At 36.3% G+C, this 12,838-nt stretch overlaps 1 protein-coding gene across 1 annotated transcript in view; it reads left to right on the top strand.

Moving 5' to 3' along the window:
- The first annotated feature begins 404 nt into the window (after positions 1-404).
- The window catches only part of LOC120524435, an 81,983-nt gene continuing 69,549 nt past the window's right edge, over positions 405-12,838 (top strand). Inside the window, 1 exon segment of the mRNA XM_039746288.1 lies at positions 405-505. Within this exon segment, the coding sequence (XP_039602222.1) occupies positions 405-505 (101 nt within the window).

Raw genomic sequence — 12,838 nt, forward strand, 5'->3', positions numbered from 1 at the left:
CTGCTCTCCAAACTCAACACAGACAGACACCAGACACAAGTTCCAGCACAAGACAAACTTTTTTTAGCTGTGGGAAACTCTTCACAAATGTTTCCCACCTAATAAGTAAAGTACACAGTACAATATTTATAGCACTTCTTTTAATTGTCTTCTCTCCTTCTAACTCAACTTTTACTCCAGCAAGCTTTGTCCCTCTTCTTCCTAGCTTTGGCTTCAAGAGTAGTGACAGGCAGCTCCTTTTAAGTAATCCCCAGAAGTACTTCTGGTGTCCTGAAGGCTTGGCCTCGGAGCACTTCCAGGTAAGGCTGGAGCCCCATGAAGTAGGGTTACCCAGTTCCTGCGGCAGGTTCTTGTGGCACCCACAGTACCCAACAGGGCTGAGCCACAGAACTCCAATTCCCATAATGCCCTGTGAGAAACCATGGTGCTGCCGCAACACAGAGGAGCTGCCATCTAGCACTCTGGGGCAGATAATCTCCCCCAGTCCTTCCAATACAGAGACCAGGTAAGGGCCCTGGGCATTCTTCACAATGGGTAGCACAGCTAGATGCTGTATTAAACTGTTTTTCAATGCATATACTAGTTTTTCCTTGTCAGTAATAGTTACAAAGCTATATGTAGTGGCACTTTTTTTGATGATGTGATTCCACAAGCGCTACTGTGGAGACACCTCTAATATCACACTCTCAGACTCTCTATATAAAGCTGTCAATTACTTTAACTTGGGAGTGGATTGGATTCTAAAGTGCTTTTGAGTAAATATGAACAAAAATAGGGTTTTAAAATGTTTAGTTATAAATAACTAAAAATGTAAATAGAAAAAGTAAGTACATTCCATTATTTTTTTTTTCTTAACATATGTCAGCTTCATTTAAACATCATCTATAAATTAAGGCGATATAATAAAAATCATGTCATATTTACATTTTTTAGTCCATTTCATAATTTAAATAGGCATAAAGGCACATTTTGCATATGGAAACAATAATTACACCCTTACATACAGTATATCACTACCTTAAATAGCTAAAATTAAAATAAGGTGCACCAGATCAGGTATAAATGATTAGAACATTGTTAAAATGGATCTTGGAGTAGCTAGTCTTGTTTAAAAATCAGCCATTTACTTTGGTTTACTCTTTGTTGTTGAAGTGTGTGTTATTACCTTGACTATCTCAAAAGACCTCTCTGAGACCTTCAGAAGGAATGTTACAGCTGCTTTTGAGTCTGGGAAGGAAATGATCCCCATGCAACTGGGAATCAATCAATCCAATGTCAAAAAGATTATCTACAAGTGGAGAAAATTTAAAATGACTGCCAACTTGCCTAAGCCAGGCTGTCCTAACAAGTTCAACCCAACAGCAGAACATAATGTGCTTAAAAAAGTCTCTATTAACCCCAGAAATTCATCGTGGGAATCACAGTTAGTTTTTGCCACTGTTGTGATGTCACATTGCATGACTTTACCAATTGGAAGAACCTGTAGAAATCAGATGCAGATGGGAAGTGTGCCAGGAGGAAATCTTTTTTGGCTGTCCAGAAAGAACTTTAGAAACAGACTAAAGTTTTTCCATGAACATCTAGGGGCCTCGTGTATAACACCGTGCGTAGAATTCGCACTATAACATGGCGTAAGCACAAAAGCCGAAATGTGCTTACGCACAGAAAAATCTAGATGCAGGAATCTGTGCGTACTCCAACTTCCACGTTCTTCTGCTACATAAATCCCGATCAGCGTGAAAAGTAACGCTCGTGCACGCGCTTTATGTAATGCCCCAACTCCTCCCAGAATTACGCCTCTTTGAATATGGAAATTAATATAAATCGCCCGTAAGCGCAGCCTTCTGTGAAAAGACAATGGGAAAAGCATGGGGGAATATAAGAATTTCAGCGAATACCAAGTGGAGGCATAGGAAAAACATACTATTTGTTTAATTAGACCGTGGTATAATCAACAAAAGGAAGTTGATCGAGTGACATAGCGTCTTGGAGAAACTTGAAAGCTCATGTTCACAAAATCGCACAGTGCCGGAAATAAAAAAAGAAGTCGCATATCAAAGTCGCCGTGAAAAGGCGAGTTGTAGCCCACTGTCTGAATGTCATATGAAAGCTTATTAGTGTACAGAGAAAAAAAAGGCAAACAGTGGGGAAAAAGCACGAAATGTCAACTTCAATCTCGAAATTTCCACTTTAATCACGTAGTTTATTTTGTCATTAAAATAGAACATCATAAACATTATCTTAAAATCATTTAATTAACCAGTTTCTCAAATCACATCATAATTAAAGTATAGCACGTTAAATGCTTTGTTTTGTATGTGATCTTCTATGTGCTCTATGTGTGTGAATCACTTCATGCTTCTTAAACCGGCTCTCTTCCTCTGACAGGACACAGAATCCATTACATTCATGATATTACAGCTCTCTGAATAACTAAAATACTGAGATGTATACATGATATTATTTTCATGATGATAGTTAAAGCATGTCATTAAACATGGGTTTCACGGCGCAGTGATTGTGTGCGACCTTCGATAAAATTATTTATTGCAGCAGTACTCATAGGCGGCTCTATGTCCAATAGAGAAAGTATAATGTCAATATGGCATCTTATGCATGGTGGATGGCCACATCCGTTGCAGACACTGCATAGCCGCCTCGTGCTCATGACACAAGCGTTTAACTTTTGTCGAAATTTGCTGCTGTGTTTTTAGCTGTGTCGTTATTTTCTCTTTCTGTTTTATATTCAATATATATTGGCATGGCTGCCCCTGTAGTCCTTGCTTTTCTTTCTCCAAGTGACCGATCGCCACACAATCAGCTCTGTAATAGACGTTAAGCCATCTGTAAGCTTAGAGTGCCAATTCTTCAAAACGTTTAAGGAATATTGAAATATCTTTGTAGTAGATGTTTAATTATTCTGTCCTTCACGCTAGTCCCAGTGAAGAATATAGCCTAGATTATTTAAATGAAGTTAAAGTTTTATCTGTATAATATAATAAACATATTTTGCTGCATTTCATCTTAAAAATGATAATGTCATCATATGTAAATATGCGCTTTATAAAGTGGCGCAGGTTGTGTAATATAACTGTAGTGTAAGTTTACAGTGAGGCAATTGTACTTATAAGTACTAACAGTTCTACAACGAGCACTTGATTGAGTGCGTTTAAAGTTCTTGGGATGAAACTGTTTCTGAACCGCGGGGTCCGTACAGGAAAGGCTTTGAAACGTTTTGCCGTGGCTGAGACAGCGTGTTCTTGAAGCTGTATACTGATAATTCTCTTTCCGATCAGCTGCTGAGCTGTGATTCCCCACTCAGATACAGTGATATAAATACTCTGAGTGGTATAGTGAGAGTAATATGGAAAAAGATGATCCGCTGTGGCAACTCCTAACGGGAGTAGCTGAAAGAAGAAGAAAGTGCAGTTAGAGTAACAACACTAAAGCAGTTATGGTATTTGGAATACTATGGCTATTCCCTGGACCATTATATTGCTGACTGCGCTTCTACCTTAAGTTAAAGTAAGCACTTTTAATTTTTTTCATCCTCCCCCTGAGCTATAGCTCAGACAAGTGCAAACACGGGATCCCTTTTCTACACCAAACCAATATTAAGGCGCTTCGAACTTTGTTTTGCACGTATACGATTATGAGGTCGTCAGCTCGGATTATGAAGACACGCACAGGAGTGGAGGACTGACAGTGCCAATCACAGCCGATTAATGGCTGGGATGTCTCACCAGTCTACACAAGACCAACTGCGACTGTCCCCAAAAGGCGCTCATAACGTCAGCGAAGACATCTCTCTACACTATACAAAAGAAAAAGGCAACTTTCCTTTCTTTACACCTTTTTTCCTTTTATCCCAAACCAAAGCCTTTCTCTCTTAACACTGCAGAGGACACAAAACTAATTTTCTTTAATTGCTGGTAATGCCGGTAAGGCACATTACCAGAGGCAGAAATTTGGACGTTCACACAGAAAATGTAATTTCTATACCACAGCCGTCGTGTAGCGCCTTTCAAAAGGGATCTACTACCGACAGATGATCCATATACGTTTTAGCTGCTGTTAGTACTACTTACCTGTTGTGTTACACCGTCTTTAAAATGTATTGTACTCGAAACCACTCCAGTAGTGCTCAATGTAGCTTTACTTCTTAAAACGTTAATGTTTTACTGTTTAATAACTTATAGACTACATTTTATTATTTTTCCCTTGCACTCTGTTACCAAAGCTATACACACACATATAGACACATACATATATATACCTGTGTGTATGTTTGTATGTATGTGTATATATATATATACACACACACACACACACCAATCTACATTATATATATATATACACACACACACACACACATACATACATACATACATACACACACATATATATAATTTGTGTGTGTGTATGTATGTATGTGTGTGTATATATGATGTACATAGGTATGTATATATATGTGTATATGTAGATATGTATATAGATATGTATATATGTATATAGATATGAAGATATGTATGTGTATATATATGTATATATGTATATATGTATGTATATATATAACAATTACTTTGACAATCATGTTACGTTATTTTTAAAATGTTTTCTTTTCTTTTTCCTTTTTCATAACTTCTTTAACACACGACTTCGCTGTGAACCGTGGGTATTTTGCTATATGCATATATATATATATATATATATATATATATATATATATATATATATATAAATGACAGCAACACTCATAACAGTGACAAGACAATTACATTGACAATCATGTTATGTTATTTTCAAAATGTTTCCTTTTCTTTTTCTTTACTTCTTTAACACACTACTTCTCCGCTGCGAAGCGCGGGTATTTTGCTAGTAAACAATATACGGTTAGTTTCAGTGTATTTATAAAGCCGCGTCAGGAAAATAAGGAGTAACCACACGTATGACAAGGTATGAGGAACTGTGGAAAAGTGCGTACGCCAAGTGTAGGTTTTATACATCGCGATTTGAATGTGGAAAAGTTCTTACGCAACATTTCTGTACGTATGCACTGTTTATACATGAGGCCCCAGGACTTCTGGAACAGTGTGCTCTGGACAGATGAGGCAACGATAGTTACCTGGTCAAAGTAACAGAAGACATTTTTGGTGTAATCTAAAGATAGCCTTTGACCAGAAGAGCTGATAGCAGCTTTAAAGCATGGTAGTGGAAATGTAATTGTTTGGGGCTGGTATGATGAATCAGGGCCTGGACAGATCATCATAGGATTGTCTATGAATTCTTCCTTGTACCAGTTAGTACTTGAGGATTACATGAGACTGTCATAAGATTGAAGTTCATCTGAAATTGGACCTTGCAACATGACAATTACCCTAAGCATACCAGTAAATCCACATAGGAATGAATGAATAAAAGGAAAAGGAGGATTCCAAAATGGCCAAGTCAAAGCCTAGAACCGAATCCCATTAAGATACTGTAAGGAGATTTGAGAATATGACACGACTTAGGTTGCAAGAACTGGAATTAATTGATGGTAAAGCACTGTCAAAACAGAAAAAGAGATAAGTAGAGGATACAGGGGACTGGTAATGGACCTGGAATGAAGGAAGATTGGATTCACTAGATTGGGGACTAACCTTTGGAAAAAGAAAACGGCCACCAATTTCATCTTAAAAGAAAGGGACAAAATCAAAGCAAGGTTAGAGAAAGTGTAAGTAACAGTTAAGACTGGTACAAATCAGTGTACAGTATTACTGTGGCTTATGTAGTTAATAAATTTTGAGCTTAAACAAATAGTCTCCTTATTAACTACTCAAACATATGCAATATGTAACTATATATATATCATTTTTACTTATTATCATTGCTTGCTTTTTGTTTTCAGTACTGTGCCATATCAAGTTTTAAGAAAGTATTTTGGGGGCTATACCAAGTAAAATGTTGATAAAGCTTGTTTCCAGAAATTTCTAGTTAAACACTGATTAATTTATTGTACCAAAAAGATTATCTTAAAGAGTTGCCACAACCTGCATTTGAGAACCCTAAAACTGGTATAACTTGGAGACACTATACCATCACACCTAGTGACCTGCTCAGACCAGGGGTTTTGAGTCATTGACCTTTGAAAACTTCAATAAGTAGTGTCCTCCAGAAAGGACACAAACATGTAAGTAGTAACTGAAAATTAATATAGTTTACTTATTTGCATAAAAATGAAGTAAAATGACAGTTTAATTATGTAAATTAAAAATGACACTATCCCTTTTAACAGTGGGTTTCAGGTTATTATTTCAACATTTCTTATTATTATTAAGAAATAAAATTAGAACCAAAATAAAATTACAATAAATTTGCTCAATTCATGGATTAAGAAACAAATTACCCAAGAAGTTCAATTTAAAGAAAGGAATATTGAGTAAAAAAAAAAAAAAAAGATTTTTAATTGATAAATAATAGAAAAGAAATGGCAGAAATAAGCCACTTAAAAACAATTAAAGGCAGCTTATCATAATAGTCATTACAAACTGTAACATAATTAAATTATAAATATTGTTCTTTAAATTAGATTTTTTCATATTAAATGTTAGCTGTTAACTAATTATTTAAGAGTACTGTTCATAGTTCAGAAAACTGAGCAGTGCATTCTTCATGAATAATTTATTTACAGCAATGAAAGCACCATAAGTGTATAAGTTAAATTACTATAGATGACTGTATCTATATGGCATTCTGTGGTAAAAATCTGTTGTCAGTTTCGTTTTATTTCATTTTTATTATTGTTTCTATAGAAACCCATTGCAATAACATATGTTCATTTGCAACTGACAGTATGATTAACATGCTTACCCAGCAGTAACTAAGAAATGTTTATTTTTATTTTTTTATTTATTTATAATGTTTTGATAATGGAAAACTAAGCCTGAAAAAGCTCAGACTGAAACAAAGAATAAACTGCACAGTAACTCTCTAACAAAATATTTAAGTCGTTAGAAAATGAAAATCTTCTGCACACAACTGAATAAATCCTGGTTAATTCAATGTATTTTACATCAAGGTTTGAATCATAAAAAGAGATTTGCAGAGCTTCAATTCTTGTATTTCTTGCCAGTAGGCTGATATATAATATTTTAGAACATACTCACAAACTCAGTTTATGAGTGAGGTTTCTTGCCGTTAAAGCCTAAATTAGCATAAAAACAATTTAAGTTATCTCAGTATAAGTAGGAGAGATTAATGCTACTCCTGTCAAAATGCTACTTTTCTTCCATATCAACAAAACACGAACACATTCAGAATCAAGAGTGTGTGAAAGTTAGAAGGTGTTGGAACCAGTGAAGTTGAAATTGCAACATTATCTTCCTTCTTTTTTTATGGGTAAGCTGCAGAGGTTATATCTAGTATGACTTTATTGGGTCCTAAAGATAATTACAAAATTGAAAAGAGAACTGTGCAATGAATACCCATGTAAGACTGCCGCATTGGCATATAGCAGAGTTTTTTTCTTTGTTTAAAATGTTTATTACTAAGGCAATATAGTTATTTGCACATATTTGATAAATAAATATATTTCAATTACAAAAATATTTTTTTCCAGAATTCAGCAGTTCACAAGAAGCACCAATAGTTTTAACTAAACATGCGCCAGCATCATTAATTTAACCAGGCAAAATAATTAAATTTAGGTGTTTTATTATTGTAAACAGTATAATCTATTTAACTATTACATATGTGTTAATACCTGAAATAAAGATGGATGATTTCAGAAAGACTTTATTATATATTATAGTGTACTGTAAGCTGATGGTATTTTGAATTTCATTACATTATTTTGCAATACAATTAAGTCATTATTTTCCATATCTGAGCAATAATAAAACATAGTAACATTTTAGTTTAGATACTACAAAAATACATCTATTATTCATTTGCTCTTACGTAACAAGTCTTTATAACACTTATAAAACATAGCTCTGTGTAGTGTGGCATATTGACAAGATGGTAAAATCACATGTTAATATGAAGTATTCACAGGTCTTATACTAATTATGTAGTATCAAGAGAAATGTATCTTAGTTAAGCAAACTCAGACCACTCCAAAGTGATGTTTTGTTAGCCGGTCACATTACAGAGATGAATAAACACTTTACTGATGCTTTTTATGTGTTATGAAGACCCAAATAAGTGTTTGTTAATGTCTAGTTATGAAATAGTAAATTATTAATAAATGCTGCATATGATACTATTGATCACAATATTTTTATAAATCAACTTAGTGAGTGAGTCTCTCTGGCAGTGTCTTAAATTTGTTTGTGTCTTACTTACGGGTAGAAATTTCTTTGTTAGTTGTAGTTATTATAGTTCAAAGACATATGATATTCTATATGGTGTTCCACAAGGATGTATCCTGGGTTTCATTGCTCTTTTCGATCTGCATGCTTCCATTAGGTTAGATTATCTCAAGGCATAATGTGAGCTACCACAGCTATGCTGATGACACACCACTGTATTTATCAATAGTGCCTGATAACCCCAACTCTCTTGGTTCACTGACTCAATGTGTTTCTGAGTGGATGAGTAGTAATTTTCTCAAACTAAATGAGGATAAGGGCGGCACAGTGGCGCAGTGGGTAGCGCTGCTCCCTCGCAGTTAAGAGACCCGGGTTTGCTTCCCAGGTCCTCCCTGCATGGAGTTTACATGTTCTCCCTGTGTCTGCGTGGGTTTCCTGCCGATCTTAAATTGTCCCTAGCGTGTGCTTGGTGTGTGGGTGTATGTGTGCCCTGCGTTGGGCTGGCGCCCTGCCTGGAGCTTGTTTCCTGCCTTGTGCACTGTGTTGGCTGGGATTGGCTCCAGCTGACCCCCGTGACACTGTAGTTAGGATATAGCGGGTTGGATAATGGATGGATGGATAAATGAGGATAAAACAGAAGTATTTGTTATTGGCAAAAATGAATATAGTCGGGGTATTAGAAATAAACTTGATATGTTAGGCTTAAAAGTCAAGACAGAGGTGAAGAATGTAGGGGTAATTATGGACCCTGACCTAAATTTTAAATCAAATATTAATCAGATAACAAGGTCAGCATTTTTTCAGTTAAGAAATATAGCAAAAGTTAGATCCCTTATAACTTTGCAAGATGCTGAAAAATTAGTTCATGGTTTTGTTTTTAGTCAATTAGATTACTGTAATGGACTCCTTTCAGGACTACCCAAAAAGACATCAATCAGTTGCAACTAGTGCAGAATACAGCTGCCAGAATCTTAACTAGGAAAAGAAAATCCGAGCACATCTCTCCAATTTTGATGTCATTACATTAGTCACCTATGCCATTTAGGATTGACTTTAAAACTTTTACTTTTACTTTAACATGGCTTTCTCATAGCTTCATCATAGTTTAATCCTGATGCTTTGTATATTCAATGAATTACCATTATTATTCATGGTATTCATATTCAAAATCCATACTAACCCCTACTTTCTCTTCTGTTCTTTTTCAGGTTTTCTGGGGTGGTGACCTGTGCGCCCACCACCTGATCAAAGCACCGTAATGTCCCTACATTGATGGAGTAAAGTCCAGAAGTCCACATGACCGTCATCATCAAGTTCTTCCATGAGAACCCTGAATACCATGAAGACTAGTTGAGGTCATTTATGTTAGGTAGAATGACTACAGGGGGCTGGGCGGTCTCATGGCCTGGAACCCCTGCAGATTTTATTTTTTTCTCCAGCCGCCTGGAGTTTTTTGTTTTTTCTGTCCTCCCTGGCCATCGGAACTTACTTTTATTTAATGTTAATTAGTGTTCCCTTATTTTAATTCTTATTTATTTTGTCTTTTTTCTTTTTCTTCATCATGTAAAGCACATTGAGCTGCATTATTTGTATAAAAATGTGCTATATCTCTTATATATATTTCTCTTCTGGTTCATCCTACTTTCTCTTCAAACCCGGTCTTCCCACACGCAGCCCACATGGCATTTCTCGATTCCTATTCTTCCTCTTCTAAAACCCTTCCCCACGCTGCCTGTGGCCTTCCATATACCCCCACGCTGCTTTGCTCGATTCCTATTCCTCCTTTGGACTACCTCATTCCCCGCTCCTCTCTCATGACCCCAATGGTGTGACGTCACCACCCAATATCTAGCCTGACCATGTGACCTGTCACTTCGGCTATGTGTGTGCCTGGGAGTCTTTTTTCATAGCCTGCCACAGGAAGGTACTCTCTCGACCATTGGCATTGGTTTCACTCCTTCCTATTGGTTTTGCTCCTAATTTGTGTTAATCTACAACAACCAGTCTTCAGCCACGGTCAGTTGTACGTGGCTTTTTGTAGGGTTAAATCTTTCAACTTATTATCTATCGTCTCCAGCAAAACACCTATTCACAGCTACATCTTTCAAGAAGTATTTCTTCTTAATTTCTGAATTCCTTTCTCACCATTTTCCATTCCTATTCTTACACCGCAGTATGATACGGTGGGCATTCGGCTAGTAAATAAATGTTGTTGTTGTAAAATACTGCTAACCGTTTACAAAGCCTTAAATAATCTCGTTCCATCCTACAGTATATTTCGGAATGCTTATCACCTTACACTTCAAATCTTACCATTAGATCTTCAAATGAGTGTCTGTTTATAACTCCAAGAAATAAACTTGAAAGAAGTGGTAAGGCAGCCTTCTGTTGTTATGCACCTAACATCTGGAATAACGTACTGATAGAAATTTGCCAGGCTAATATGGTGGAGCACTTTAAAAAAACTGCTAAAACCCATTATTTTAACATGGCTTTCTTATACATACATTCTTGCATAACCCTGATATACTGTAAATTCATTGAATTCTCATTTTTATCATGGCTCCGCAATCCATACTAATACCTACTTTTTCTGCTGTTCTTTTTCAGTTTTTTTCTGTGGTGGCGATCTGCACTACCACCACCTATTCAAGGCATCATGCAGTCCCTACATTGACGGATTGAAGGGCAGATGTCCACATGACCATCATCATTAAATTCTTTCTTATGAAACCTGAAAATCATGAGGACTGATTTAGATAATTTATGTTATGTACAATGTCCAGTGGGGGATGGATGGTCTCATGCTCTTGGAATTCTTTTGTTGTTTTTTTTTCTCCAGCCCTCTGGAGTTTTTTTTGTTTGTTTTTTCTGTCCTCCAAGCCATCAGACCTTACTTTATTCTTTGTTATTTAGTATTGTCCAATCTTATTTTTATATTTTTATTTTAATAAACTTTTTTCTTCATTTTGTAAAGCACTTTGGACTACTTCATTTGCATGAAAATGTGCTATATAAATAAAATGTTATTGCTGTTGTACTTTGCCATTCAAAGACATCAATGAACTAGTAGTAAATGTAGCTGCGTTTCTCAAAGGGTTTCCAAATACTTCAAATACAGCTAACAGACAAGCATTACACCACTAGTGTGACTTGCTAAACATAAAAAAGCTCCACAGTCCAGGGGCCTCATGTATAAATGGTGCTTATGCACAAAAATGCTGTGTAAGGCTGTTTCCACACTCAAATCGCGATATATAAAACCAAAACTTGGCATAAAGCCACGCACATTTTCACGCTAGCTAAAACCCTGGCGTACACAAGTTCTCCGATCGGTTTTTGCAAACTGGCGGCACCCAGCGTCAGAGTAGTGCTTTTGTTCCAGTGTGGTTTCCCTTTCTTTTTTAGATGCACATCCCTGACGCGGCATTATAAATACGCTGAAATTAACTGCATATTGTTTATTAGTTTAAGGCGTTTGATTGTAATTAACCTGTAACAATATAATGGTCCACGGAATGACCAAACTATTCCAAATACCATAGCTGCTTTAGCGTTGTTCCTCTCACTGCATCTTCTTCTTCTTCACTTTATCTGAGTGTGGAATCACAGCTCTACAGCAGCTGATTGGAAAGAGAGTTATCGGTATACAGCATCAAGCACACGCGGCCTCAGCCATGCTGTCTATTTGAACTGCTGTCATACGGTAAACGCTTCAGAGCCTTTCCTTTACGGACATTGCGGTTCAGAAACAGTTTCATCCCAAGAGCTATAAACGCACTCAATCAGTCCATCAAGTGCTCCTTGTAGAACTGTTTGTACTTATTAGTACAATTACCTCACTGTAAACTTGCGATAGTTATAATATTGCACAACCTGAGCCACTTTAGCTTGTATTTACATATGATGACAATATAATTTTTAAGATGAAATGCAGCAAAATATGTTTATTACATTATACAGATTCAATGTTAACATCATTTAAATAATCTACGTATATTGTTAATAATTAAACACGTGAGGACACAGAGTTGCAGCGCTAGCAAGGAGCTGGCGCTTCATTCAAGGATTGTTCCTGCCTCACGCTGTATTCCACTGGTGCTGGAAGGATAGATGGATAGAATAATTAAACATGTACTACGAAGATATTTCAATGTTCCTTAAAAGTTTTGAAGAATCGGCGTTCTCAACTTACAGATGGCTTAACATCTATTACAGAGCTGATTGTGTGGTAATTGGTTACTTGCAAAAAGACAAGGAAGGACAGGAATTGGAGGTTAGTACATTTGAAAGAGACAGTACTGCTGCAATAAATTACTTCACGGTGCAGCAAGCATCTTGCGGATGGCAGGAAAAATCTCTGGACAGGGCGCCAGCTCATCACTATCACTGCACCACCATGTTCCCATGTTTAATAACATGCTTTAACTCCTATCATCATGAAAATGATATCAAGTATACATCTCAGTATTTTCATTATTCAGAGAGCTGTAATATCATGAATGTAATGGATTCTGTGTCCAGTCGGAGGAAGAGAAAGCCTG

This window comes from Polypterus senegalus, chromosome 2 (assembly GCF_016835505.1).
Source record: "Polypterus senegalus isolate Bchr_013 chromosome 2, ASM1683550v1, whole genome shotgun sequence".
Classification (NCBI taxonomy): domain Eukaryota; kingdom Metazoa; phylum Chordata; class Cladistia; order Polypteriformes; family Polypteridae; genus Polypterus; species Polypterus senegalus.